The 27,554-nt window shown below is 45.9% G+C and overlaps 1 protein-coding gene across 1 annotated transcript in view; it reads left to right on the top strand.

The window, feature by feature from the left end:
* The window catches only part of DNAH8 (dynein axonemal heavy chain 8), a gene marked incomplete at its 3' end in the record, with an annotated part of 280,160 nt that overhangs the window by 228,536 nt on the left and 24,070 nt on the right, over positions 1-27,554 (top strand). The window contains exons 79-84 of the mRNA XM_080664997.1: positions 4,768-4,841; positions 7,034-7,186; positions 7,536-7,691; positions 16,119-16,235; positions 17,893-17,994; positions 22,220-22,380. Coding sequence (XP_080521123.1) covers positions 4,768-4,841; positions 7,034-7,186; positions 7,536-7,691; positions 16,119-16,235; positions 17,893-17,994; positions 22,220-22,380 — 763 coding nt within the window. The remainder of the gene's footprint in view (positions 1-4,767; positions 4,842-7,033; positions 7,187-7,535; positions 7,692-16,118; positions 16,236-17,892; positions 17,995-22,219; positions 22,381-27,554) is intronic.

Below are 27,554 nucleotides of genomic sequence, written 5' to 3'. Positions count from 1 at the left end.
TAAGCTATCATATTATTGCCCTGATAGATGCTAAAATAGCATTTTATAAAAAATTTAATATTTGTTTTTCACTGTTAATGTGATAATGAACTTCAAACATCAACATCATACTTGTTGGTGAATGACCGGAGACATGCCCATTAAAGTCGGGAAGAAGATGAAGATGTCTGCCCTCACCACTATTATTCAGCACTATTGTGGGAGATATAGCTAATGTATTGTAAGAATAATAAATAAAAGATATAACTTCTGGACAATAGGGGCAAAAATCACCATTATTCTCAGACAATGTAATTGTCTAACTAAAGAAACAAATGAATCAGCTGAAAAACTATCAGATTTAACAGGATAGTTCAGTAAGGTGGCTGATCACAAAATAAATATATTAAAAAATCAATGGAGCGTCTTGTAAAATAAAATGTAAAAGTCCCATTCACTATAGCAATAAAAGTAAAACTGAGAAATAATTTTTAAAATACCCATTAAAAGAAAACTATAAAACTTACTTAGAGACATAAAAGTAGGATAAAATAATGGACAGTTAAACCACATTCCCATTATAAAGATTCAATATTGTAAAGATGCCAATAGTCTCTAGATTAATCTATAAATTGAATGCAAGTGTAATTGAAATTCCAGCAGTTATTTTTTCCCTGATGGGATAGGAGAAGGATCTTAGGTCATCTAGAACAATAAATGGACAAAAATAACCAAGAAAGCTTGAAAAGGAAAAAGAATAATGGGGAATGAATACCACCAGGTTTTAAAAACTTCACCCAATTGAGATAATTTAATGAGCGTGGAGACAGCTCCGAGTAGGTAAACAGAGCAACAGAGCAAAATACACGGCCCCAAATTAGACTCCAGTACACCAGTATAGAGTAGCTTAGGCCATGATAAGATTCACATTTCAAGTCAGTGGAGGAAAATGAATTATATAAACATTGTTGGGGTAGCAGGCTACCTTCAGAAAAAAAGAATTTCACCTCACATTAAACCCCAAAGTAAGTTCTGCATTGCTTAGGCGTTTAAATGGTTTCAATCAAGCTGTAAAAGAAAAAAAAGGAATGCGTTGAATACTTAACGTAGTATTGCTGCAGTAACCCCGGGGACAAGATGGATAATCTGCACAGAGTTTTAAAACTTCTGTACGTCAGAAGCACCATGAACTACAGCGCAGCCGCGGGTCAGAGTGTGGGTTAGGAAGTGCAGCATTCCACTTCAGCTGGGACAACGGCCGTCTTTCTCTGTATGTGGCACCAATCCTCCTTAAGATGGATGCATGCTTTGTCCCAAGTGTTCTATGTGTAAGAATTTCTCCTAAGAACATACTGAGGGATACACATCAAGATTTATGTGCAAGGATACTTAATCTAGTTATAATATTGGAAAATTGGAAATGTCCTAAATGTGCAAAAGGGTCGTGGCTGAATGACCAGCATAGTGGAAGACTGTTGCCACCAAAAACTGGTTACCAATGATATTTAATGGCAGTAAAATGCTCACAACATACTGTTAACAAGTAGAGACATAAAGTAACATGTATGTTATTTCATATGTACACATGTAATGCATATGTATATATGTAACACACATACATATAAGACATATATAAAATTTTTAATATAGATAGGTGTACAATTCCTTATTCAAAACCCTTGGGGCCAGATATGTTTCAGAAATCAGAATTTTCCAGCTTTTAGACAGGTAGTATTCCCTATATTATATAAACACTGCAGATAAGAGTATTAATATTAATAAAGATAGTGATAAAAAAGACTATAAATAGATTCATATCCATTCAGGTCAGCTTTTGCCACTAAACTAATTTTATGGCAAAACTTTCAGTTTTTAGAGTGTTTTGAATTTTGAAATGAGCATAAGGGATTGTGCATATTAAAAAGGATTAGAATGAAAGTTTCTAGCGAGGGATATTAGTGATTTTTATTTTTTCTTTATGCTCTCCTATATTTTCCGAGGCTCTCACTATGAACATATATTACTTAATTAAAAATAAAATGTTTGTTTTTAAAAGGAAGAGGAAAAGTGAAGGAGACACAAGCCTAATTTGGGAAGGAAATGGAAAGGCAGTTGAAATCTTACTAAAGTCTCTCAAACAGAAACAACTAAAAAGTAAAAACAAGACCAAACTGAGACCACCAAAGAGTAATTATGCTGCGTCGCCTACAGCAGCATCTCCCACAGGACCCTCTGCAGCCGTCCTCCCTCCCGAGGACGAGGACGCTCCTCATGGTGCCAATCTTGTTGATCTCTTCAAAGACGATCCTGTGCTTTTCATTTGCTGATTCTCTGTTGTTTTTCTAGTCAGTGCTGGGGTAGGAGGTGGTGATAGGGAGAGACTGTTTGGGGTTTCTTTCTGGGCTGATGAAAATGTTCTGAGATTAGAGTATAGTGATGGTTCTACAACTTTATGAATACACTGAAAACATAATTCAAATTGTATACTTTAACCTGATATGTGAATTATATATCACTTTTAAAAGTGTAAGGGAATAGTTATTGAGCATCTGCTGAGTGCATATACTGTCTAGTGCTGGGTAAGGCACCAGAGCTACTAGTAAGTCCCTTCTCCCATGGAGTTGACATTCTAGTGTGGGACAAAGCAGACAATGATTGATAAGCAAGTGAGTATGTAATAAGCTAGGAAAAGTATCTAACAGTCTAAGAAAGAAGCAGGGTAAGGGGCAGCTGTATCATCAGAGAAGGCCTGGTAGGGAGGGCGAGGAAGACTGAATGTGGAGGGAGGGAGTCAGTGCCCCTGACAGGGAAACACATTCCGGCAGAGGGAATAGCAGTGAGGCTGCAGTGTGCGTGGAGGCCAGTGCGACTGTAGAAAAGTGAATGAATGAGGGGGACTGGTGGGATAAGAAAAGGTGTGTGTGTGTGTGTGTGTGTGTGTGTGTGTGTGTGTGTGTGTGAGAGAGAGTGGGGGCCGATTGGATTGTGTAGGGCCTTGGAGGCTGTGGGTAAGGACTTTGGATTGGGTTTGGGTTTTGCTGTGGATGAAATGGGAAGCCATCAGAGGGTTCTGAGCAGAGGATGGGCATAATCAGGAGTTCAGGGCTGGACCGAATCCCTCCATCTGCAGAGGGAAGAAAAGCTAGTAGGGGCAGGAGTGGGAGTGAGGCCCCCAGTTAGGAGGCTGCTGAAAAAATCCAAGCAAGAGGTGATGGTCACTTGGACCAGGGGAATAGAAGTGGAGATGTCGGAAAGTGGTCAGATCCTGCCTCCAAGTCTCCTCCCGACCTCTTACCTGGATCACTGTAAGAAACTGAGCCCCCTGAGTATCTTACAGTGACCCGAACCAATTCCTTTTAGACAGCGCATTTCAGAGGATTTGGAAGGAGAGGAGATGGACTGTGGTTCACATGCAAGTGTTGGTATTTTTGTCCACATCCGTTTTCCCCTGTTGACCTGCTGAGCATTTGTGTGTTCTTCCCACGTAAGAAGTGTTCAGGGTGTCTTTGTGCCATCCAGAGCCTCCTCCCATTCAAGTCCCACTCCCCTTTCTTCTCCTTCTGTAGGTTGTGTGGGTTCTTCTCCGATGCCCTTGGGAGCTGGGCTTGGTTCCTCTTGAGCAGGAGAGATTATGGGGCCTTTTCAGGGGCTGGGGCAGAGGCGGGGGGTCCAATTGTTCAGTAACCCCTGGCCTGTAGCAATTCCTCGTCCATCCTCTCTCAGGTGCCCATCACAGTTTCTCCCTGTGGCCCTGAGTCCACAAATAATCCCCAATGCTGCACCCTCCAAACCCTAATGGAATCTCTGGCCATTAACCACACGGTGCCATTTAAGGGTGTGCCCTGGAAACGCCTTCCCAGTCCCCTCCCCACCCCGTGAATTTCCCCAGTCCCTCGTAGCCTCTCTGAGCAGTTCCCGGACCAGCGTTGCTTGCCCGGCCATGGCAGCCCATGTGTCTGAGGATTTGGGCCCATCCAGCAGAGCAGGGCCCAGGCATGTGTGGCTTCACCAAGTCTCCACCGACCTTTCCCGGTGTCAGGATCACGCCTCCCAAACTCAAGAACATCCGACTCCACGAAGGCGTGCTTAAAAGTTAATTTCCCATCCGAGTTTCACAAGCAAGATTCATAGACTTCTTCAATGTAGTGAATTCCAATGGCAGGACACCAATGTGGTTCTCCGCCCGGGACATCAGATTTCCTTAAGAAAGCAGTGTATTCTCCCTGGATCAGAACCACACTTTGGATGCCGAGTGTCTCCACCTGTTCTTCGCGCTCACTGCCAAGGTGGCCATTTAATCCGAGGAGCCACTACCCCTCAGAGGGCCAGGCCACCTCAAGTTCCATCTCAGCAATGGACAAACATGCAAACGAAGACAAAACAGACAGAGAACACCGCAAGCCTGGCATCCTAAAAGAGTGGGAACCCGATTCAGTCTCCCCCGAGCATCTGTGAAACACCAAAGGAGGCTTCTCCTCAAAACAGAGCCCATGTAACCCCTCCTTCCCTCTGAGTAATATTGCAGCCGCCTCTCCCACATCAGTCTTCCTGCTCCTTATCTCCACAGACCCCAGACACTGGGAGCCAAGCTGGGCCTTTTGTCTCTCCTGGTGGTTCCTCCACTCTCTGCTCCACTGGTGTCTCTCATCAGTGCAACCCGAGGCCAGGCCTGTTTGAATAAGAATGGCTCCTTGGAGGGAGGCTATGACCATTCAGAAATCAATTTTTTGTCCCAATCCTGTTATAAAATGTATGTTTTAACATGGAGAACCTTCTGCTGTGTTACAGAATGCAGAACCATCTCCATGGGGCAAGGACAAGAAGTGCACGCTCGGAAGCTGATTCAGATGTCCATGCAGCAGGTATGTGGCGGGGCAAGCGCTTCTAAGGCCACATTCTCAGCGATGTCCTCTGGCCGTCGCCCGCCCAGAACCACCGCAGCACTGGGGAAGCAGTCTGCCTGAGGCCCAGTCGCCCTTCCCACATTTGTTTATGTGGATATAGTCAACCTTTGGTTGCCTGTAAATCTTAAACCTCCAGCTAGTTTGCTTCTGACATCCCCACAAAAAAAGCTGGTTTCATTTTCCATACTATATGCTCCATTCTATTTTCACTAATTCTTTTTGGACAATTTGGCATACACACTTTCGGGTCCCTATGGGTATAGCTCCTAACAGTCTTACAATTTCATGATCAATATTAATAGGAAGTGACAGATTGAGACAGTTAAATTTCAATTTTTGGTTAAAATTAGACTTTCATTTTTCATTAATGGGTAGTTTCAGCCAAATAAATATTTGAGGATGTTTTGTTTAAATATTGATGATGGCTGTTATTGAAAATCCCAAGCTGGATGGAATGCTGAGGAATGTCTTCTGTCACACCTAATAAATTCACAGGACATTAGTTTTCTAGATATGCTTGGGAGATGGCAATTTCAGCCGTAATAAGAAATTGCACCATTTATGAAAAGAAAATAAGATCTTGGTTTATTTTTAAGCTTTTTACCTCATAATGTTCGTAGCAACTTTGGTGCCGTTTTGCCTGGGAATTAGTGACTAGAGAATGCAAATGAGCTAAAACCCTGCCTGGGTCATCAAATTTTCAACCTGGCCATTAATTCCTAAGTGCTCTAAGCCTTAATTTTTATCACCTAATCAAATTCAATAATATATTGTATTTAATTTCTATTCAAAGCAATTACATATAATTATTTTTATTCAGACTAAATGATCCACTCTATTGAGTGAGTTGACAGTTGAACTTTGGGTCTTAAATAATTACTTGAGTTTCCACGAGTGAGAAGTTTTGTAGAGACCTCATTCACATTAACCTTCTTTGGAATACTGGCTTTTATAACTTTTATGTTCTCCTTCTCAATGTGGGAGAAGTACTGACAATCATGGCATCATTGGGGGAAAACACACACATGGCCGGGTGTAGCCACATTGCCACTGGAGCAGGACACCGGGTTTGGGATAAAGCTGACACTGTGGAACGCGGAGTGGGGGACCAGAAAGCACCTGGTTCCATGACGGTACAAACGAACTGAAGTCCGGCTTCCCCCTGACACCCCCGCGGTCGAGACCAGCACGTCGCCTTTGCCGGTTAAGCCAGTAGGCGTCGTATATTCTCTTACGCTAGAAAGCACAACACGCACACCTTACCATAAACACTGTGCTCAATATTTTGTAGCTGTCTTTAATATGCTCTCATTATATGAGGGCAGCAAAATGTCTGGTTAATAAACCTTTTTTTCTCACACAGCAGTGATGGTTGTGTGACGTATGTGGTTAAAGCTAGTTTTATCAAGCCTTTAGATCAGAGGTAGGGAACGTCCAGCTCAAGGACTGTGGAAGGCCTGCAGAATCATCTGGCCTGGGCCTGCCCAGGCATTAGGGTGAGTTAATTAAATGTTTGACCAAATAGAGCAGGCTAACTTTTAAGTTGATACTTTTGTATGGCCCTCGAATGATGTTGTAGACATCCAAATGGCCCTGGGCAGAACCAAGGTTCCCCGCCCCTGATTGTGAGAGAGCTTAATACATTTGGTGCTTTCAGGAATTATGGGAAGCGTGATGACAAAGAATGAGGCTTAGTATTATGGTAGCAAATTTCACCAAATGTACTGTCTCCAGTTTTCACGAGGGAATGTATACCTCTGTTTATAACTAGAGTTTGGCGGCAAGTCAGTTCTGATTGACTGTAGGCAGAACAATTGAAGTTACAGATTCCGAAATCCCCATTCCCGCCATTAGATGGTGCACACACTGTACTTATACGAGTCTGACCGCAAGTTTTCATTCCTGCTCCCTCCTGAACCAGCGGTGGCAGAATACAGTCACTTGGAGCCCACTTGATTCCAAGTAAACAGCTTTATCAGTGGCAGAAGATATAATTGCATTGGCATATAGTAATTTTACTAAAAACATAGGCTCAAAACGAATATTCACATTCCCTAAGCAAAGGTTTAAAAAGAATCTGTCCATTTTTAAAATTAAAATCATAGCCAAAAAGTTATAGGAAATTAATATGAAATCACTTTGGAATGCAGGGTGGCTGGGTATTGCTGCAAAATTGTCACCTTGGCCTGGAATTCATGGAAGAACTGCTGGAGACCATCACCACCACTGAAGCCAATGATGAATCCTTCCGAGTGTGGATAACCACCGAGCCACACGACCGATTTCCAATCACCTTGCTTCAGGTCGGTTTCTAGGGGATAAGTGTCTTTTCCCTGAGCGTTACACAAGTGAAGGCAGCATCGTGGGCGTTACCAAAGGATGGAAACACAGCAGGGCTTTCTGCGGCAGTGGAGGCGGCACTGCAAAATCTCACCCTATAATCACGGGAATGTTCTGTGCACTGTCTCCGAGGCTATACAAGCATTTCCACAGAAGAGTTCTGAGACTTGGGACTGATTGACTGGGTTTCGGCTCTGATCAATGCCACATTTTATGTACCATAAGCATATTGTTGTCTGACGTATTGTAATTTCTGCTTTATCCTTTGCCATAATTTATAGAAACAAAATTGCCATTTGCTTTTTGTGACAGACTTCTCTGAAATTCACTAATGAGCCACCCCAAGGCGTACGCGCAGGCTTGAAGAGGACATTTGCCGGAATTAACCAAGACCTCCTGGACATCAGTAACTTGCCCATGTGGAAGCCAATGCTCTACACAGTGGCGTTCTTACACTCCACCGTACAGGTACCTTCTGCAGCAGCGGGCACCTGTGGGGATGCTGATGCTGTCACGGGGCCTTGTCGGAGAGCCCTTCTGTGAGGGCATGCTCTGCACTGTCTGGCCCCTCACCCTGCTTTTCTCCCTTCCGGGCACTTCGCCCCACCTGCCAAGTGTATATTTGTCTGTCTGCTCACCACCTCCTGCCCCCCTCACCCCCATGGCCGGCAGGGTGTCAGCCCCGTGACTGCTGAGTCTCTCTGGCACAGCAGCGGGGGCATTGCCTGAGTTCAATAATGTCTATGTGATGAGCAAACGGATCCGTTAGGTGAGAGCTTGGTTGTCAACGTGGCTGTAGTGTCCGGGAATGTTCTGTGAACCGTCTCCGTAATACTAACAACCACACTTCAAGGTAGGATTATGCCATTTTTAAACGAGAAAATGGAGATTCGAAGAGGTTAGGTTCACTTGTAGGTGGTGGACGCAGGAGCCGAGCCCTACACTGGCCGCCTCGGCGCAGGGGCTGACCCTGCTCCCTCTAGTGAGAGCGGTGGCTGTCGGCAGGAGTCACGGTGGTTACCTCTCTTCCAGGTCCTTTGCTATTGGCTTTTACCATTTACTTACAAAGCAATTTAATAGTTTTATGGCTGCCCAGCAACTTGTCTACTGACGTTTTCATTCTGTTACTGCTTTTTTCTACATTTGAGTGTTGGGTGTCCTTCTGTATTTGAAAATCACACTTGGTTCACTCCTTGATTTGACAGGGAGAGGACGAGGCTTCCTTCCCCCCTCGCTGCATCCTCCCTTCCCGGAGGCTTGAACCCAGAGCCAGGCTTCAGCCGCGCGGTGTGCGCAGGGCCCTCCGCTCCCCGCCCCGCCCAAACGTGGAGGGGGACTGAGTGTCACCCAGAACACGCTGGGGTATTTGCCCTCAGGCTCGTTGTCCCTACCGTTCTGCAGGGCTCCCCACTGCCCAACGGAGAGGGTGGAGTTTATCTGTCCCGAGAGAGGGAGCACCAGGTAAAACCCTGTGGTTCCTTCCCGTCAGGCCCATTGTGGCCTTTGGTTGTAAATCACTCTGAAGCCTATTTCACACATTCCTGTCTGGGGATTGTTCACTTCGCCAGACCTTATCACACGCTAATACAAATATTGCTGTAACTCTGCTATTTAATTCCCAATTCACAAATAATATATTTTATGATTTGGTTCCTAGCGGTGATGATTCAGCTCTCCCACTGTGCTTATCGGGGAGAGAGGACTGGGATATTTTCCATATGGTCAGTGCGGCAGCATGTGTTGTTGGTGGCCATGATCCAAGGGCTAAACAGAAGAACACAGGACTGTGGTCCGGTCGGGGGGCTGAAGTGTGCTTGCGCTTAATAGGACTTGTATTTAGGTTAAAACAGAAAAACAAAACAAACAAACAAACAAACAAAACAACAAAAAAAACCCTTCATTGCTAGGGCCATGAAGCTAACAGCGGCGTGTCTATGAAAAGAAGGCTGACCATCTCTTACAACCCCATCCTAGCAGGCGAGAGAAAGAGCACTCACCGCGTGTCAGGCGGCTGGACGTCAGTGCTCACTGCTCAATCAGTGAGCTGTGAGAGAAGTTGGCCAAGCGGTGCCCCTCTCAGAGCCTCATTTTCCCCATCTGGGCATTTAGAGGCAGAAGGAGCTCATCTTTCATGATCTTCCCCATTTCTAAAATTCTGTTACCTAGTTCTATGACTAAATAGGAAGTGTAGACAATTCAAGCATATTTTCCTCTATTCTTTTTTTTTTTAATTTCAGAATTGTTTACTGTGATATTACATAAGTATTTTCTTTTACTTGGTTAGGAGAGACTAGTTTGACTGAAAAACCTAGTGTTCTTTAGGGGCTTGCAGACCTGAGCCAGCAGCACCGTACCACCTGGTAGTTTGTAAGAGATGAATCTCAGGCCCCACCTCAGACCCCTGGAAGCCGAGTCTACCTGTAATAGATGCCCGAGTGATGTGTGTGGACATTAGAGCTTGGGGTGTAACCCATGTGGGAAAGTCTGTCTGAATTGGATGGATTGTGGCTCATATTTTTCTAGTGTTGGACATAACAGCCCAATACCTGATTTGTTAATCGATTTATTCCTCCAAGTGAACCCAGATATCCGTTGCTTTCTGCAAACATGATGTATATACTTGTGTCCCTGCAGAGATTGAAAAAGAACAGGGAATGTCACATAATGTGGGGCTTCCAAGCTGGGGAGAGGTCCATGCTGGTCTCCATCGTATAGCGGAACGCAGAACCTTGGCGTACCCCCACCGCCCTCCATGTAGTTTCTCTTACATGAATCGAGGTTTGGCATCATGCCAGCCACTCAGTCCAGCTCTGGGTGTGATACGTGGACCCTGTTCCTGTTGCAGAGCACACAATGAGCACCCTCCTCTCCTATAAGGAGGGAAAGTGGCTGGTCAACTTTCTTAGGCAGAAGAGTAGTGGAGGGTGTGGTTTGTTTTGTCACTGAGGTGGGAGCAAGCTTACCCAGGAGGAGAGGGCCCTGGGTGCCTCCACAGGAACACGCAGAGATGTCCAAGCCAGATCTGCACTAAGCTCTGCTCTTCCAAACTCTCCCCCGCCGCTTCCAGCTTCCCTTTCTCCTCCTCCAAGAGCTTACTACCACCACATAGGCCAGGAATTCACTGCAGCAGCGGCCCTGGCTCTCATGGCAGCCGGGGGAGGTCTCTGCTATGCAGCCAGCCCTCCTGCCCTCTCCAGGAGGCATTCATTCCCAACAGCCTGGTGCATGCCTCAGCTCATTTGGCCACTGTCCCCGAGAACACTTCTGCATCCTCTTCTGCTGGCCTCAGTATGATCTCTCCGTGGTTTCCCGGAAACTCCATCATAGCACCATGCTGGGGTTCAGAGCAAACCCACATTCACCTTTCAGGATTTGAATTTTAAATATATTTTCCTCCAAAGTCTTGGTCTTTGGAACTCAACAATTACATTTGTAGTCTCCTTGCAACACGTCCTGCAGAAGATCAGAATCACATTTTCTGTTTTTTTCCTATCGATGCCAACATGCCACCCTTTGTTTGCCCAGCACATTGGACCCTGGAATACTTCAAGCAAAGGTTCTCAGCCATTGCCTGGGCCCCAGAGTCCCTGGGAGGAGGCAGTAGCGGGGGGTGGGGGGGGGTGCGCAATCTTTTAAACACTTCCCAATTGATTCTAATATGTACCGGATTGAGAATAACTGCCAAACAGCCACTGCCCTTAAGGGAGGAGTCTTCCGTCATTTTTATGTCCTTTTCATGGCTTGGAATTTTTATCATGGCTCTTAAAAATAATTTAACTATTAAATAAAAATGGCCAGCCCTAGCCAGTTTGGCTCAGTGGATAGAGCATCGGCCTGGGGACTGAAGGGCTGTGGGTTCGATTCCAGGCCCCTACCTCGGTTGCAGGCTCGATCCCAGCCCCAGTCATGGGAGGCAACCAATCATGCGTCTCTTTCACAACCATGTTTTTCTCTCCTTGTCTCTCCCCCTCCCTTCTATTCTCTCTAAAAAATCAATGGAAAAATATTCTCAGGTAAGACCTAACAATATAAATAGATAGATAGATAGATAGATAGATAGATAGATAAAAATGAGCTTGAGTTATAAAAATAAAATATAATATAAAAAATCGAAATAAATAAAAATGGCCATATCAACAAGGGGGCACCACTGTTAGCAGTTCCTCATTCAGAAAAATGTGTCCTTTACATTTTTCTTTCTCAAGTTTGAACCTTGACAGACACACCCTTCAAAGGTAATCGTCTATATACAGGTAGGTCCTAGTTTAAAGGTCCTCACCGTGATTTCAGTAATAGGATACAGATTTTTAAAAGATCCTTTAACCCAGCCAGTGTGGCTCAGTTGGTTGAGTGCTATCCTATGCATTAGGAGGTCTCCGGTTTGATTCCTGGTCAGGGCACATGCCTGAGTTTTAGGTTCAATCCCCAGTAGGGGGTGTGCAGGAGGTAGCCAATCCATGTTTCTATCTTTCAATAAACAAACAAACAAACAAACAAACAAACAAACAAACAAACAAATAAAGGGATATTTTACACTTTCCTCTATAGAGTTTCCCTGTGGTTCTGCCAATTTCTGTTCCTTATTTTTACCTATTAAATTTCCCTTACATTGCCTAGTGTGGGTCGCATGTTCCATCTTATGCTCCCTCCAGGTATTATATAACTAGGGTGGGACGCTCCAAGGAGATCCTTGTGTTGAAGAGGCGAGTGAAGGGATTCTGCCTTGGGCTGAGGGAGATGGGGTCACTGGGTTGAGGCAGAATTCAGCATAAAATTGGAAATAGTTTTGACATTATTAAAAGTATGACTCCATTGAGCAACTCTACTTTCGTGGTCCAAGCAGGATTCCAAGTTTTCTCTACTAATTCTGTTTTGTATATTCTTTGGAATAAAGAGGGAACTGTGTTAGATAAATGGAGTGAGTATACTAGTCTTCCTCAGTGTGTCACTCTCCAGCTTCACAATGGATGCTGACTCCATTCTGCGGAAGTGGCTTTAACTCTCCTGACGTTCAGGTCTGTCTGCATTCCATCCCTGAAGCAGCCCCTGGGCGCTGGTTGCCCCTGCTCGCCAGGGCCCGCCCTCTGTGCTGCAGGACACTCACCGGGGCCTCTTGGATGACCCGAGCTTTGCCCCTGTCTTTGCTCATGGCCTTCGCCAGCCTGGCAGTCTTTTCTTCCTTCTTCAAGTCTGGCTTCGGTTTCATTCTTCAGTTTCATTCTTCCCAGAACCCACTGATTGAACGTCTTTCTCAGGCTTATCAACTATTAAATGTTGACAGTCAATTATACTCACTATCACATTGCCCTTTCCTTGTTTTTAAGACTTATTTTCTCAAGTAGGCTAACACTTCTTGAAAGTACATTGATTTAAATATTTTTCTATTGTATCACATAGGTCTCATCCCATGGTTTCAAAAATTCTAATTGGAGGTAATTCAATATTCCAAATTCTAGCAAAGTCTCCTGCTTTTGAGCTTCCAAATGACTTGTTAGGTCCCAATGGTTTGTCTGTCCTGATAGCATTCCAATGTGATAGTTTGGAGTTTCTTCTTTATTGTCTTTTAGAGAGATTAGTAAGCACACACACACACACACACACACACACAAATAACAAGTGAAATGACTTTATTTGTGAAATAAAAGATTTGTGACCTTTTCCCTAAGAGCTAAAGAGCTAAACAGTCTACAGCCTTAGTGAACCAACCTAAAGAGTGAATGCTTTAAATGAAGTGAGGCAAATCTCAGCATTTGGAGCAATTTTCAAATATCACATTTTAAGGAGCAACTGAATTGTAATTGCCCAGTGCTTATAAATGGGAGTGTTTCCATAGAGCCCATTTAAGCTGCTGCAATAATTGGGAGGAAAGAATTACTCTTCATTCAGTCTTCTGTCTTAATTGGACAGTTAATTTTAAAAATTAAGTCAAACACAGGTGAAACTATTTTAGATTTGATTCTCTTTTTCTTATAAATGAGAAAACATTTGCATTTCACCAGTAACTGGTCAGCATTCTTCTCTTTGAAGACCTCAAGACAGAAGAAATTCCAGGGACTCGGGGGTTTAGCTGAATGCATTTTCACATTAATATTCTATAGGCCCTTCCCACACACGCTTGCTCTGGAATAACCTGGAGGAGGCTCGCTTCAATGTTTCTGGGATCCACTCAAGAAATTCAAAACCCTGTGTCAGACTTGGAATTGACCCCTCCCCCCTCCCCCCCCCCCCCCCCCGAGGGTGAGAGAAAACGTGCCTTTCATTCTGATCATTATTAACTAACCAGAGGCCTGGTACACGGATTCATGCACCAGTGGGGTCCCTTGGCCTGGCCTGCGGGGATTGGGCTGAAACTGGCTCTCCGACATCCCCCGAGGGGTCCCAGATTGTGAGAGGGTGGTTTTTGGGTGATGCACCCCGGAATTGGGCTCCCTTCTCTCTGGTTTTGGGTGTGTCACCTGAGAACCACAGCTGCCAATTTACCACATTTAGACTCTCTGCTAGTTGATGCCAGATGCTAGTGTTGGACATAACAGCAGCTCCTGCATTGAGCATCTGCCCCCTGGTGGTCAGTATGTGTCATAGCTACTGGTTGGGCGGTCAGATGGTCAGACAGTTGCTTAGGCTTTTATATACACTGAGTGGCCAGATTATTACGATCTCTGAACGCATAATAATCTGGCCACTCAGTGTATATCCTATATAATAAAAGGGTAATATGCAAATTGTCCCCTCGACCAGGAGTTCGACCAGCAGGCAGGCTGGCCAACTGCCCATGTCCCCTCCCCCAGTCAGTCTGGCCGGACCCCACCCATGCACAAATTCATGCACCGGGCCTCTAATATATATATATATATATATATATATATATATATATATATATATATATATGCTGAGTGGCCAGATTATTATGCGTTCAGAGAGCATAATAATCTGGCCACTCAGTGTATATAGATGCTCATTAGGCAGCCATGATCCTTACCCCGAAATACAGGTGTAAAAGGGGAGACAAAAATGGGAGATGTTTTTCACTGTCAAGGCTTAAAACTGAGTATAGACTATGAATAGCTAGAAAAACTCATCAAGGCAACAGGAATGCTGAAACTATGACGCAGAAAGCCATCAAGAGAAGCTGATGCTGCCTGGCCAGTGTGGCTCAGTGGTTGAGAGTCAGCCCATGAACCAGGAGGTCTCAGTTTGATTCCTGGTCAGGGCACTTGCCCGGGTTGCAGGCTCCATCCCCAGTAGGGGCGTGTGGGAAGCAGTCCATCAATGTTTCTTTCCCTCTATCCCTCCCTCTTCCTCTCTCTAAAATCAATTAAAAAAATTTTTTTAAGAGAGAAGCAGACACCGTTGAGAGCCAACGCTCCCTTTTCGCACCTGGAACAACAAGTCTCTCCTCCCGTCGAGGCCACACCTCTGCTCCTTCCCCCTTCTCTGTGTCAAGGTGGAAAGTGGTGCTTCCCAGCTCCTGAGGCTGAGTCTCCCTAGGGGAGCTCGGACTAGGGTAAACACCAGTAGCAATTCTGAACCCCAAGTCCACACTCCTGGGAGAAGGAATCCGGTTGGCTCTTTTTGGATTGACTGTCCACATTTGATGGAATTTGCTAAGGGACAAGGCTGGGAGTCACACCATAGAAACGTCTAATACCTGACAACTGAACCTAAAGAAGTACAGATCTAGAAGTAGTGGGGGTAGACATTTTTGAAAGTTCTGTGTTTGCCCTCAGTCTGATCTCCCAGAGCCAGACATCTGGACCCAAATTAATTTTCATGGTTTACTAAATATTTGAAAAGTGTATCCTGAAAATCAGTAATTAAAACCTTTGTGCTTTCTGAGTTTCTTCTCTGACCTGCCACGAACTTGTCCAACTAACATTCAGTTAGATTCCTTTCAATGGTGGTGTTTGTCAGGATGCAAGCATGAAGCAGCTGCAGAAGGAAGGATTGGACGTGTGTGTGTGTGTGTGTGTGTGTGTGTGTGTGTGTGTGTGTGTGTGTGTGTTGGGCTGGGGAAGGCAGAAGAGACAAAAAATACATTCAGAGGTAGAGAAGTGTAATCACAGCTCCCCACAGATACACAGGGATTCTATTCTCCATGTGGGTCCTCACCTCAGGTGGTGGGGTCAGAGGCCCAGGAGATCACCCAAAGAAACCACTGGACCTTCCCGAGAGGCTGGCCGCATGCTGGGCAGGGGAAGCTGAGGTATGGAAACATTTGAGCTCATCTGGGTGGTTTGCTAGGTGGTCCGGGCCTGGAAATAGCAGTTCTAACACAGCATACCTTTAAAGTGGTCTCCAGAATAGCAAGGCAGTTGGTTACTGTGAGTAGTTTCGCAGATGGAGAGTGTGAATGAGGGCAATGTGAGCATTTTGAGACAGAATGATGTGCCATGTTTTAGAAATATGGGTTTTCAGAAGCCGAAATTGCAAGATTACAAAGTGAAGCTAGCAGAGAGTCTTGCTCTTGAGTGCTTAAGTTATCCAAGTTGAAAAACAAAAATTCAAAACCTTACATTTAACATTTGAAACTTCCAAGAGTCCAATTTAGAATAAACAATGAATAAACAATTCATTCAATATATTTTTTGAGCACCTGTTTTGTTGTTGTTTTGTTTGTTTGTTTTTGAGTTGGCAACGGAGACTTAGACTTCTCTAAACCCAAGAACGCCAATTCAGCAAGTATTTGGCGATTTATTCTTGTAAGCCATCTGTCTCTAGAGCCACGGAATAATATTTTAAAGGTTATTATATCCCAAATTGAATACTGTTCTTTTATGTCCATCAGTTTTGATATCATGCTTTAATTGTACTTACTTTATATGTTGACAATAAAGAAGGGGTCAACTGCATACACTTTAAACACCTCACTCAGTACTTTCCTCTGGTGTCTTTAAGGAGCGCCGCAAATTCGGCCCCTTGGGATGGAATATTCCCTATGAGTTCAATTCTGCCGACTTTACAGCCAGTGTTCAGTTTATTCAGAATCACCTTGATGAATGTGATATTAAAAAGGTGAGTGACATTTTTTCTCTTTTCTATTTTTATCACTGTCCTTAATCAAGCCTCTATAGACATTTTCAGTGTGATATTCAGAGAACCTGCTGAGGTCCCCCAGCTCCTGCACAGAGCCTGCTGCTTCCCATCAGCTGTGTGCTGGCCCAGCCCTTCCCCTCCCTCCCTCCTGCCCCCGGGAGTGCATTCGGACTCTCGCACACTCGTGTCCTCACACCACAGCCAAGAGTCCAAGAGCACTTCCAGAGAACGCACCTCAAGTCACACTTTTCTTTCTTCCTCCCCCTGTGCCTCCGCAAGTGACACGTTATCTCCCAGCCATGGGCAAGTTCTTTTGCACGTGAATCACATCTGAACAGATGTTTGAGCTCATGCATATGAATTGCAACAGTTCCTAACAATGGCCACTAGTTATGTATTGAGCACTCTGGTCTGATAATTAGGCCACAGGCAGGGTCTCATCCCATTTTCACAGCTCTGTGGGGCACACACAGAAGGCATTACTGGTAGCCCCGTTTTCCTGGTGAGAATAAGGGACTCCCTCAAGGTCACAGAGCTGAGAGTGCAAACCTGCTGTCCTTTCACAGGGGAGCCGTAAAGGCCTGTGATCTGTCTCTCTGTGACCTTGAGCAAGTTGCTGGGCCTCTCTGAGCCTGTTTCCTCTCCTGTGTAATGGCTCTGGCTTCTGTGGAGAGCAAATGAGTCAGCACTGTGACAGCCCGGTGTGTGGTGCTAGTAGGGCTTAAAGCGCCAGCGCCCTGTTCCCCTCGCCTCCTAGTAGATTCTGAGGAAGATTATAGACATGGCACCAGGGGGATGGTGAGCCACGGGGAATCTTTACCTGGGCCGGTGGGAAATTTAGGATCAAACCACCATTTTTCCTTGCTGTTACAAGGGGATAATAAACTGACTATGACGTTTTGATTAAAAATTTATATCACATTGGGTTCATATTCTGCTATTATCATTTTGGCATATCCAAACAACAGTGCTCTTGAAATAGTTGCTTTGAAGGGCCACAAAGCTGAAAAATAAAGTTTTAACCAAGAGGAAGTAAAGAAAAATCAAGCATCCTTACATCTCCTACCTCAGATGTATTGAAGGGATTTTTAAATAAAAAAAACTATTAATATCTGAAATGGCTGTGGACATTAATCCATACTTTAATGTAGTTATTGCTCACAGAGTGAGATACCAAAGGATTTCATTGCAGAAACATCTTGTGAGTAATTTCCAAGTTGTTCTCATACTGATTCAGAAGGCATATTGCTAAGAAAGGATATTAGAGTGTTGATGACTTCATTTTTCTTTTCTTCACTAGACCAACCTTCTCTAACAGCTCAGCATTACTGTAATGAGCATTATAGGTGATTACAAACACAGAGTGAAAAATAGGGTGTTTTTTTTTTCCTGTTTTAAACCATCAGTGAACACCACAGTCACGGCTGTGTAGCGTTGTGGAACTGTCTTTAGTGAACAAACCATGGCGGTTCCAGTTGTGTAAGCGCAAAAGATCTGTTAATACAGCATGATGAGAAGCTTCTGCAGCCGAACGGGGGCTTCCTTTTCCGGACCTCGGCCCCTAGGAGAGACCCAAAATGTTTAGACGTTTTTGCTTGGATCGATAGTGAATCATTCTTTATTCTTCCTAATGCAGGGTGTATCATGGAGTACAGTTCGGTACATGATTGGAGAAGTGCAATATGGAGGCAGAGTGACAGACGACTTTGATAAACGTCTACTTAATTGCTTTGCTAGAGTAAGTCAATTTTGGGGGTAAAAGGCATGGAGACACATTTTATTGCATTTTCCTTTTAAGCAAAAACATTTTTTGGTAATAGATAAGCCAAACTTAAGGGGGCTGGGGGAGTGGGCAGGAAAGGTATAGAGCCGAGCTGCTGCAAAGAGTCAGCCAATAAAACAAAATTAAAACCAAAGCCAAACCAACTAGCAATCTGCTTGTGGTCTGTGAGTCTTCCGTATAGATGAACTGTGCATGCCCAGGGCCCCCCACCTCCCTCCTCCTTGAAAACACTGCACATAATTTCTCTGCTTCTTCCTCTGAAACCACGCAAAGCGATTTCAAGCCCCAAAATAACTGATTGGAAAATGAACCATAATTTGAGTTTTCTCATCTTTTCCATTAGGACAGACAATTGAAAATTGATGAAGTGCTCATTTTTTTTCTCTGTGCCCCGTAAAACCCACATATATCATATTGAACATTTTCTAGAGAATGTTCTTAGCAATTATAGCTTTCACCTTTCACATCAAGGATGAATAGTATAAATAGCCCATCAGACTCAAATGCTTCTTAAAATTTTTACATGTTAAAGAAGCAATATATATTACCTAAGTGGGAGAAAATCAGATATGTATTTTATGGTTATTTGAGTTCTTTATATTAGAATCTATATGGGTAATTCTCTGTTTCAATGATTTCCACCCTCTAAACAAAATTAAAACCTCAACAAAATTAAAAACACATGCTTTTGGGGGTACTTTGGTAAATTGGGGGGTTACCAGAAAGCTGATTTTTCTTTCAACCTTTTACACGTTTTCTGAAGCCGTGTGTGGAGAGGTGTGTTGGTAAGGATGGTGAAGGCAGGAGTCAGGCTGCTGGACATCAGACCGGTCCAGACCTCCCGGAAAGCCATTGGGCAAAATTTACTAAAATTAAGTGTCCTGGGTAGGTACATCCCAGAATATTTCTAGGAAGAGTCTACAAGTGGATATGTCGACAAATGTTCATGGTGATATTGTGTGGGAAGTTGAAGGCAACCTAGGAGTCTTCACGGGCATGGAGGAGTTAAATGTCGTGGACGCCTGCCGTGGAACACAACGCAGCACTTAGAGGAAGCGATCCGTATGACAGCATGCACAGGTCTTAGACACTTAATGCTGAGTGCAGAGATTAATGAAATCAAATGAGATCTATAAAGTAATACGTGTGTATTTCACAGGGATAAATGCATCGTCGAGGACATATATCAAGGACATTTAAATAGATGCCCTCAGAGGGAAGGAGACGGGGAGTGACTATCAGGGCTGAATGGGGAAAAGACTAAGGTGAAAGGTGCCTGGACTCATGAGAACAATAAAATCAAGGAATATGATAAACTCACCTCTGTACCCAGGTTCAAAGGAGAAAAAGATATCTCAACCTCAGCTTCATCTTACCTTCTCACCAGGGGATCTAACCTCTTTGTTGCCACTTCACCCTATGTTACCTAGCGTCTGAGAGAGAATTGGTTTAATTGTATATCAGTGCCTTCCAGTGGGATCCTCCATTCCTGTGCCTTTCAGTTTGAGGCTAATCTTTTCTCTATTCTCAGCATCTTACGGTGTGTCTCTCCTAAAACCAACAATTGTAGAACCTTATTTGTCTTTGGCGTATGACTGCATGTCTTTGTAAGTACCTTCTAGAATCTACCACAGTAATTCCATGTAGACTTCATATTCTGTATTTTTAATATATCCCCAAAATGTCCTCCAAATTGGATGAAACTCAGCTATTTGTGTTAGTGAATCCAACTATTTGTGTGCGCATAAATAAATTAATGGAAAAACAGGTGGAGACATCTCTATTTGCTTTTATTTATTTTTTTAAAATATATTTTATTGATTTTTCAGAGAGAGGAAGGGAGAGGGATAGAGAGTTAGAAACATCTATGAGAGAGAAACAATTGATCAGCTGCCTCCTGCACACGCCCTACTGGGGATGTGCCTGCAACCAAGGTACATGCCCTTGACCGGAATTGAACCTGGGACCCTTCAGTGCACAAGCTGATGCTCTAGCCACTGAGCCAAACCAGTTAGGGCTCTATTTGCTTTTATAGATATACTAGAGGCCCAGTGCATGAATTCATGCACGGGTGGGGTCCCTTGGCCTGGGTGGCAATTGGGGCCGATAGGGGCCGTCTCACCCAGTCCCAGGGGGAGGGACTGCGGGACGTTGGCCGGCTGCGGGAGGTTGGCTGTGGGAGTGTACTAACCACCAGGGGGCAGCTGCCCCCTGGTGGTCATTGCACATCATAGTGCGTAACAGTCGCTTAGGCTTTTTTATATATAGATGTCATTTGACAGCACAGAGCCCACAGTGGTCACTGGTGGTCTATGTGCTGAGGGCCCCTGGCCTTCCCCTGCCTCCTCATCCCTATCCCCAAGAACATAATCTGTCTCAGAATGACCATGATCACAGCACTGTGCTCTCTAATAACTTCCACCTGTTCCCCACTTCTTAAATTAGCACCTCATCACCCTGACAAACAGTAATCCATAATATGGCCCCCCTTCACCTTTCTGTCCCTTCTTTCACCCCCACACTAGATTTACCCGAGCCTTCGTCATTTCCCCCACCTGCCTCACATGTGCATTAGTGTGGTCTCCCCATCACAAGTCCCACTGTCACAATCCTGTCCTTCAAGGTTTACCTCCAAGATCACCTCCTAGCTAAAGCCTTACCTGACATACCTTATTTCTTCTAGTTTATCTCCCATACAGGTCTGGCTGTGCTTTCCCCCTGCTTTAAGCCTCCTTAGTACTTGGCTTATTTCTATTTCCCCGGCTCTTGCCTCTGTGCACTTTGTACTGTGGCTATTATGTAATCGGCTTAGCCCTCCATTGGGTCACAAGCTCCTTGAAGGAAAGGACTGTGTGTGCCTCATCTTTGCATCCTGTTCTCATTCTAAGCTCAGTGCCTCATGCGCAGAAGTTGAATAGGATAGGAGTGTGGCAAATAGAGCAACCGGGAGAACGGGTACACAGGGTGTTTCATATTCAGAACAATCGCTGGCCCTAAAAAGAGTGGGAAAAAGGCGATGGAGCGAAGATACTGGCGCGGGTGTGGTTAGCCAGAGTAAGCACAATCCCACCTCTTTCCATGCGGCGTCCTCGAGAGATTCAGACATCCGCCTGCTTTTCTGCTCCTCTATCTCCCCATTAGTTCCCTTCCGACCGGGAAAATTGCTCTGTTAGACACTAAAGTCATTGTCTCAAATCGGGCTGGTAGGCATTCAGCATTATTTTTTCCTCTTCCGAATAAGTCTATTCACACCAAGTATATGTTTGTGCTCTTGCTGTTACATTACACATAATCAGCTCATATGGAATGAGAAAAGGATGTCCTTAAGCTGAACAATAAGACAGTTGGATACATTTGCTTCTTGTGGCCAAGGACAGAACTTAATTAACAGGGGAGCTCTCCAGCTCAGGGCGGGAAGGGAGAGGCTTGGAAGTTTTCCTGACCTCGTGCTGTGCTCAGTGCTGCTTTGAGCACAGACCCAGCCCCCTGGCAGGAGCACCACTGGGGGAGAAGGGAGCACTGAAAAGGCCAGAAACTGTCTCGTGTGTGTGTGTGTGTGTGTGTGTGTGTGTGTGTGTGTGTGTGTTGCCTCATCTTTTCTGCAGTGTGTTGCCACTCCTCTTTAAAAGAGGGATCAAGTCCTGGGCAATGCATAGAAATGTTGCCTGTTTAATTCCCAGTCAGGGCACATGACCCAGGGCTCGATCCCTAATAGGGGGCATGCAAGAAGCAGCTGATAAATGTTCCATTTTCACATGGATGCCTCTCTCTCTCTCTCTCTCTCTCTCTCTCTCTCTCTCTCCCTCTCCTCCCTCTCCCTCTTTTTCTCCCTCTCCCTTCCTCTCTCCCTAAAAAGAAATTAAAAATCTTGAAACACACACACACAGAGGGCTGGCAGGTCAGCCAGGTACTGGATCCAGGAGCAGACTTGTGAGGCCGGCTCCACTCTCCACTGTCAGCAAATATCTTCTCTGCTGAGGACCAGGCTGGGGCTCCATTGCTTTCGCATCTTTTCTTCATCTACGAGCTCATTATTCTGTCAATGGTTGCATTTCGGTGCTTTCAACCTCAATAGTAAAAACTATTAAAATGGAAATAAGGCAACCCTTTCTCTTTTCCAGTAGCAGTTTTCATTTAGATGTTTATCAATTTTATTTCTTCTATTTTCTCTCCCATACAGGTCTGGTTCAGTGAGAAGATGTTTGAACCGTCGTTTTGCTTTTACACTGGATATAAAATCCCCGTCTGCAAAACCTTGGACCAGTATTTCGAGTACATCCAGTCGCTGCCCTCCCTCGACAACCCTGAGGTCTTTGGGCTTCACCCGAATGCCGACATCACGTAAGCTCCTGGCCCTTTTGAAACGTGAAGGAGTCATTTGTAACTCAGCCTGGCAACAACTATGCATTTCATCTCTCTCTTACTCTCCCTCCTTTCCCTACTTTTCATTTTATTATGAAAAATTGTGTCACTTTCTGTCTCCCAATTACAACTTTGTCGGATCTTGGCAGCTCTCCCTTCACTAAATCCCAATGCTCCGGAGCTTATGGCAGCGCGAAGGCTCTAATTTATGCACTGATTACTTCTCTGTGTGTCATAAAACCAGCTGGTGTGATGGCGCCGATGCTCTCCACCGATAGGACAGTCGTCCTTGCCTCTTACCTCAAAAAAGTCCATTAAAAATAATGGTCCTCAGCAGGACCTAGCAGGGCCAGGAGGGCCGAGAGAGGAGGGGCGGTGGTGCTTGTGCTCGATCTGCTCCCCGGCTGCTCACGGCCTCCTCTGTCACTAACTGTCCCCGTGGCACCAGGCAGTGAGCAAGGCGCACAGGGCGGGCGAGGAGAGGCTGGGTGTTGAGGCTGCGAGGGAGGTCCCTGCTCCAGTCCCAGAGGCCAGAGGTGGGTGAAGAGGTAGGAAGGGGATCCAGGTCCCAAGCCCCTTTAGAGGAGGTCTCATCCCTCATCCCCCCTGGAAGTCCCACCTACAGACAGAGCCTCTGGCTCCATGGAGAGGCCCCCGCTCAGCCTCCTCTGGGTGGTCTCCTCCGGCCCATTGATGCAAGGCCACAAAGTCTGCTCTAGGAGGGCGGTTTTAGGAAGGAGAGAGAAGCCAACAGGCCCCTGGAAGGTTCTGAGCTGTGATGGCTGAGATGGCATGCGGCGTGCCCTCTCCCATCACTCACCTGCAGCCGCAGCCCACGTCTTCACCCGGTCCTCTGCCCTCGCGCGCGGCCCCAGAGTCCCCGTGTGCTCCAGCCCTGCACGCGCCTCCCCCTTCACCAGGCTTGGGCTCCTGGCCTCTGTCATCCACTGGATTCTAACTTCTCTGTTCCCTCTCATCTCTCTCATGTTCTTTTCATCTTCAAAGATGTGAGCATCGCTCCCAAGGCCCACGGGTGGCTAACACTCCCTTCCGACCCCACGGGAGGAGCCCCATGGCCCTTTAGTGGTGGCGCTGGCTACTATTTGAAGAATAAAAGCTGTCATAAAGTTAGCTGGAGGCAAGAGACAATTAAAAGGATTCCTCCGGGACCCATTTGTGAATCAACTTAAACATTATCTGAAAGAGAAAACAGAAATAGGTTTGCTTTAGCTGAGACTTTTAAAAATGTGGATCAGACCGCATCAGGCCTCTGCCCAGAACCATCTGAAAGCCCATCTTACTCTGAGTCAAGGTCAGAGGCCAACAGTGACCTCCAGGTGACCTACAAGGCCCAGTGATTCCATCTGCGCCTACCCCTGGCCGGTCCCTTTCTGTCGGCCTCCCCTCCCCCCCCCCCCCCCCCCCCCCCCCGTGGCCACCAGCTCCACCTGCTGCCGGCTTCCTGTCACTCAGACAGGCCCGAGGCTCTCACCACAGCGTACCTGCACTTCCTGGCAGGCCTTCCCACATAGCCCTGTGGCTCACCTTTTCACCTCTTCCATTCTTTGCTGAAATATCAAAGAAGCCTTCCCTGGCTGCCCTATTTAACAATTGCTAGCCACTCCCCACCACCTCAGAGTCCATCCTCATTGTCTGCCTTTTTCTATAGATTTTCTCCCCAACTGACACATCTGTATTTATCGTTTGCTGTCGTCTGGCTGCCATCATTTACCATAAGCTCATTCTGTTGAAACTCTGGCCTCTTTTCACTGCTGTTCCTCCCGTGCCAGCCCGTACCTCACGTGCAGGGAACATCTGCTGACTGCAACAGCCATACGAAGTTCTTCAGGTTGTGGAGGACCTAATGAGGGGGCTAATCCACAGAAAGGGCTCATGATGCATGTGAGCGGGCGGGAAAATGGGCAGTAGGTTGTTATGCACTTGTAAATGAGCAGGTGAGGTGGTTGCGTATGAGGGCTTAGAACTTGGGCTCCATTCTTGGCGAGAGCCCTTGGAGCCGTGGGAGCTGGTTCCTAGAAATGCGATGCTGTTGTGGCTGAGGGCTCCTGCCAAGGCGCGCAGAGCAAGGCTGGCCGCATCTCACCCTGGCTCCCGGGATGCGCGCCCGCGCCTGCATCACCACGGGCAGTGTGATCACCAGCTCGCAGGGAAGATAAACCGAAGCTCGGAACAGCTCAGAGCAGGGCAACTAAAGTGTCGGTGGTCGGCAAACTGTGGCTAGTGAGCCACATGCGGCTCTTTGGCCCCTTGAGTGTGGCTCTTCCACAAAATACCACGTGCGGGCGCGCACGTACAGTGCGATTGAAACTTCGTGGCCCATGCACAGAAGTCGGTTTTCGGCTCTCAAAAGAAATTTCAATCGTTGTACTGTTGATATTTGGCTCTGTTGACTAATGAGTTTGCCGACCACTGGGTAATTCACGTGGGAAGGCACAGAAAGGCTTTCCGGAACGTTTATTTGAGCTATTACAAGCTCTCAGACGAGTTGCAAGTACACAGTAAACTCTCATAGACCCTTCACTGAGATTCACTGATTACTAGCATTTTGTTCCATTTGCCTTTTCTTTTTCTACATTTAAACCTCTGTATATTTATATGTCTACAGCTACGTCACATATAAGTGCATTTATTTCTGTGTGTGTGTGTGTGTGTGTGTGTGTGTGTGTGCTTGTAGCCCTCTCAGTGGATGAGCTAGGAAATACGTATTTTTGAAAACATCACAGGCCGATACTAACAGGTCCGATTCCAATGGTATGCCTCAGGGCTGTGCCATGTCTTCCCTCCTTTCATGTTGCTGTCTCCTTCCTCCCACGGTGAGAACTCCGGTTCCCAGCAACTTCAATATCTTTACTCACTTGCTCTGAATCACCCCATTGGCACCCCTACAACCACCAACATCCTGCGTGCAGGTCAAGGTTTCTTTGCTGTCCTTTTTGACCTTAGAACAGACCCTCTGAGGGCGCATGGAGTGCTCTGCTCTAAAGTCAGGCCAATTATTTTCTGAGTGGTTATGCCATCCATTGATATGTAGGTGCTTTGTTATTATTACATTTTAGTGTTTTCCATCTTTGTTCATTGTGGGTTTTTAAATATATTTTTATTGATTTCAGAGAGGAAGGGAGAGGGACAGAGAGATAGAAACATCAATGATGAGAGAGAACCATTGATTGGCTGCCTCCTGCACACCCCACACTGGGGATCGAGCCTGCAACCCGGGCATGTGCCCTGACTGGGAATCGAACCATGACCTCCTGGTTGACACCCAACCACTGAGCCACGTCGGGTGGGCTATTCATTGTTTTAATTATGTGAAACGTGAACATGGCTGAAAGTCACAGCTAGATAGTAAGTTGTTCTTAGAGAAGTCTCATTTCCAACCCACTTCCTCCTCTCTTTAAAGGCAGCAAACTGCATTAATTTCCAGCTTATCTTCCGGTGCTCTTTTTGCCCAGACATACATACACATTACATATGTATTCTCATGACCCTTTCTTTCTTAAACAAAGTTGCCATACTCAAGACATATAATTCTGTGTCTTGCCTTTTTCACTTAACAGTGTATCTTATAACCACTCCATTCAGTGCATAGAGGCCGGCCTCATTACTGTACAGCTGCAGGCTCCTCGGTGCTCGTGTTCTGCATCCTTCTCCTGAGGGTGGGCATTTAGGGCTGCTTCCAATTCTTCACTGCCCCAAATAATTCCTCAATGAATAACCTCCTGCGTGCGGTTTCCCATATTGTGGGAGATGTGTTTTGGGGTAAATTGCTCTGCTGGGATGCTGGTTAGACCAAGGGCTAGTCCCTTCCATCGGCTGTGCTGTTACTCTCACCAGCAGTGCTAGTGTGCCTGGCCCCTCTGTCTCACCCACAGAGCAGTGGTGAAGTTTTGAATTTTCACCAGTATGGCAGTGAGAAATGGTGCCTCAGCATGGTTTTAATTTATTTTCTCTAATTTTGAGTGAAATTGAGCACATTTTCCTACATTTATGGGCTATTTGCACTAATAGACCACCTTGGAGTGTGTGATGTAGGCTGCAGTCAGGGGTGGTGATAGGCTCCAGAGGTGGAGTGAAGCTGCAGAACAGGTCCCAAAGGCACACTGATAAGGTTAATGAATGTGGAACAAGGCTGGGAGCCTTCTACAGTTTTCATTCATTCATCCTTTGTCCCGGGGCAAGTTTCCCTCCACAGCTCTGTACACAGCTCACATACCTTCGCTGGCAGGCCTGCTGGGGCTGGCACAGCTGTCCTTCCCAAACTGACTATCAGGGTCTCGCCAGCTCCCATCCCACTGAGTGAGGACAAGTAAAACATCTGGACCTCTGCCTCAGATGGACTGTTCCTGCCAGAGACAGCAGCTGGCCCCTGAGACCCGTGGCCCCCTCTCAGGATTTCTCTCCATTCTTAACTTCCCGCTTGGTCTGTTGCAGGGTCTTCCTCTCCCGCCACCCACCCCTGCTCTCCTCCTCCCAGCGACCATGGCCCTTTCCAGTGCCTGCTCAGGCAGTGGGCTCTGTCCCACAGGCTGCGTTTGGTCATTTTCTGTCTGAGTGAGCTCTGTCCCAGGCTTGATCCTTCTCTCCTCTGGGCTCTGAAGTACCTGGTAACTAGAATCAACCTCACTCTTCCTGGCAATTGAGTCTTCTTGGGGGGCTGCGCTCCAACCCCATGCTGTTCCCGCATCAGCCACCAGGAGGCAGTAAGCAAAAACAGACACAGCTTCCCAGTTAAAGCCCAACCCAGTCTCCTTCCCCCAAGTACACCCTTCCCATTGCTGCAAGATGGAACTCTCCCCATCAGTGTGAACTAAAAAAGGCAGTCCAAGGGTCTGCTGTGGTTTCCCGTCTGAGAGCTGAGATGATGGAGGTGTTGGGAACAGGAGTGTGTTTTGTGTAGTTATCCTGCTCGGGGCATGTTGAGTTAGGAAAGACAGAGGGATGCGTCTGTGTGGGGTGAGAAACATGGGTTTCAGTGCATTTGTGCAGAGAGGACAGTTGAAGGCACAAGAGGGGGTGGACTGTCTGAGACACACTGGCTGAATCAATGTGACTGTCGCAGCGAAGAGGATCCTTATTAATGTATCTGACTGCCCACGTCACTCAAAAGCGCTCTCGCTCCCAGACTGGCTCAG

This window comes from Plecotus auritus, assembly GCF_963455305.1.
Source record: "Plecotus auritus genome assembly, chromosome: 4".
Lineage (NCBI taxonomy): Eukaryota > Metazoa > Chordata > Mammalia > Chiroptera > Vespertilionidae > Plecotus > Plecotus auritus.
The sequence above is the reverse complement of the archived record's forward strand: the minus strand, read 5'-3'. Positions and strand labels throughout refer to the sequence as shown.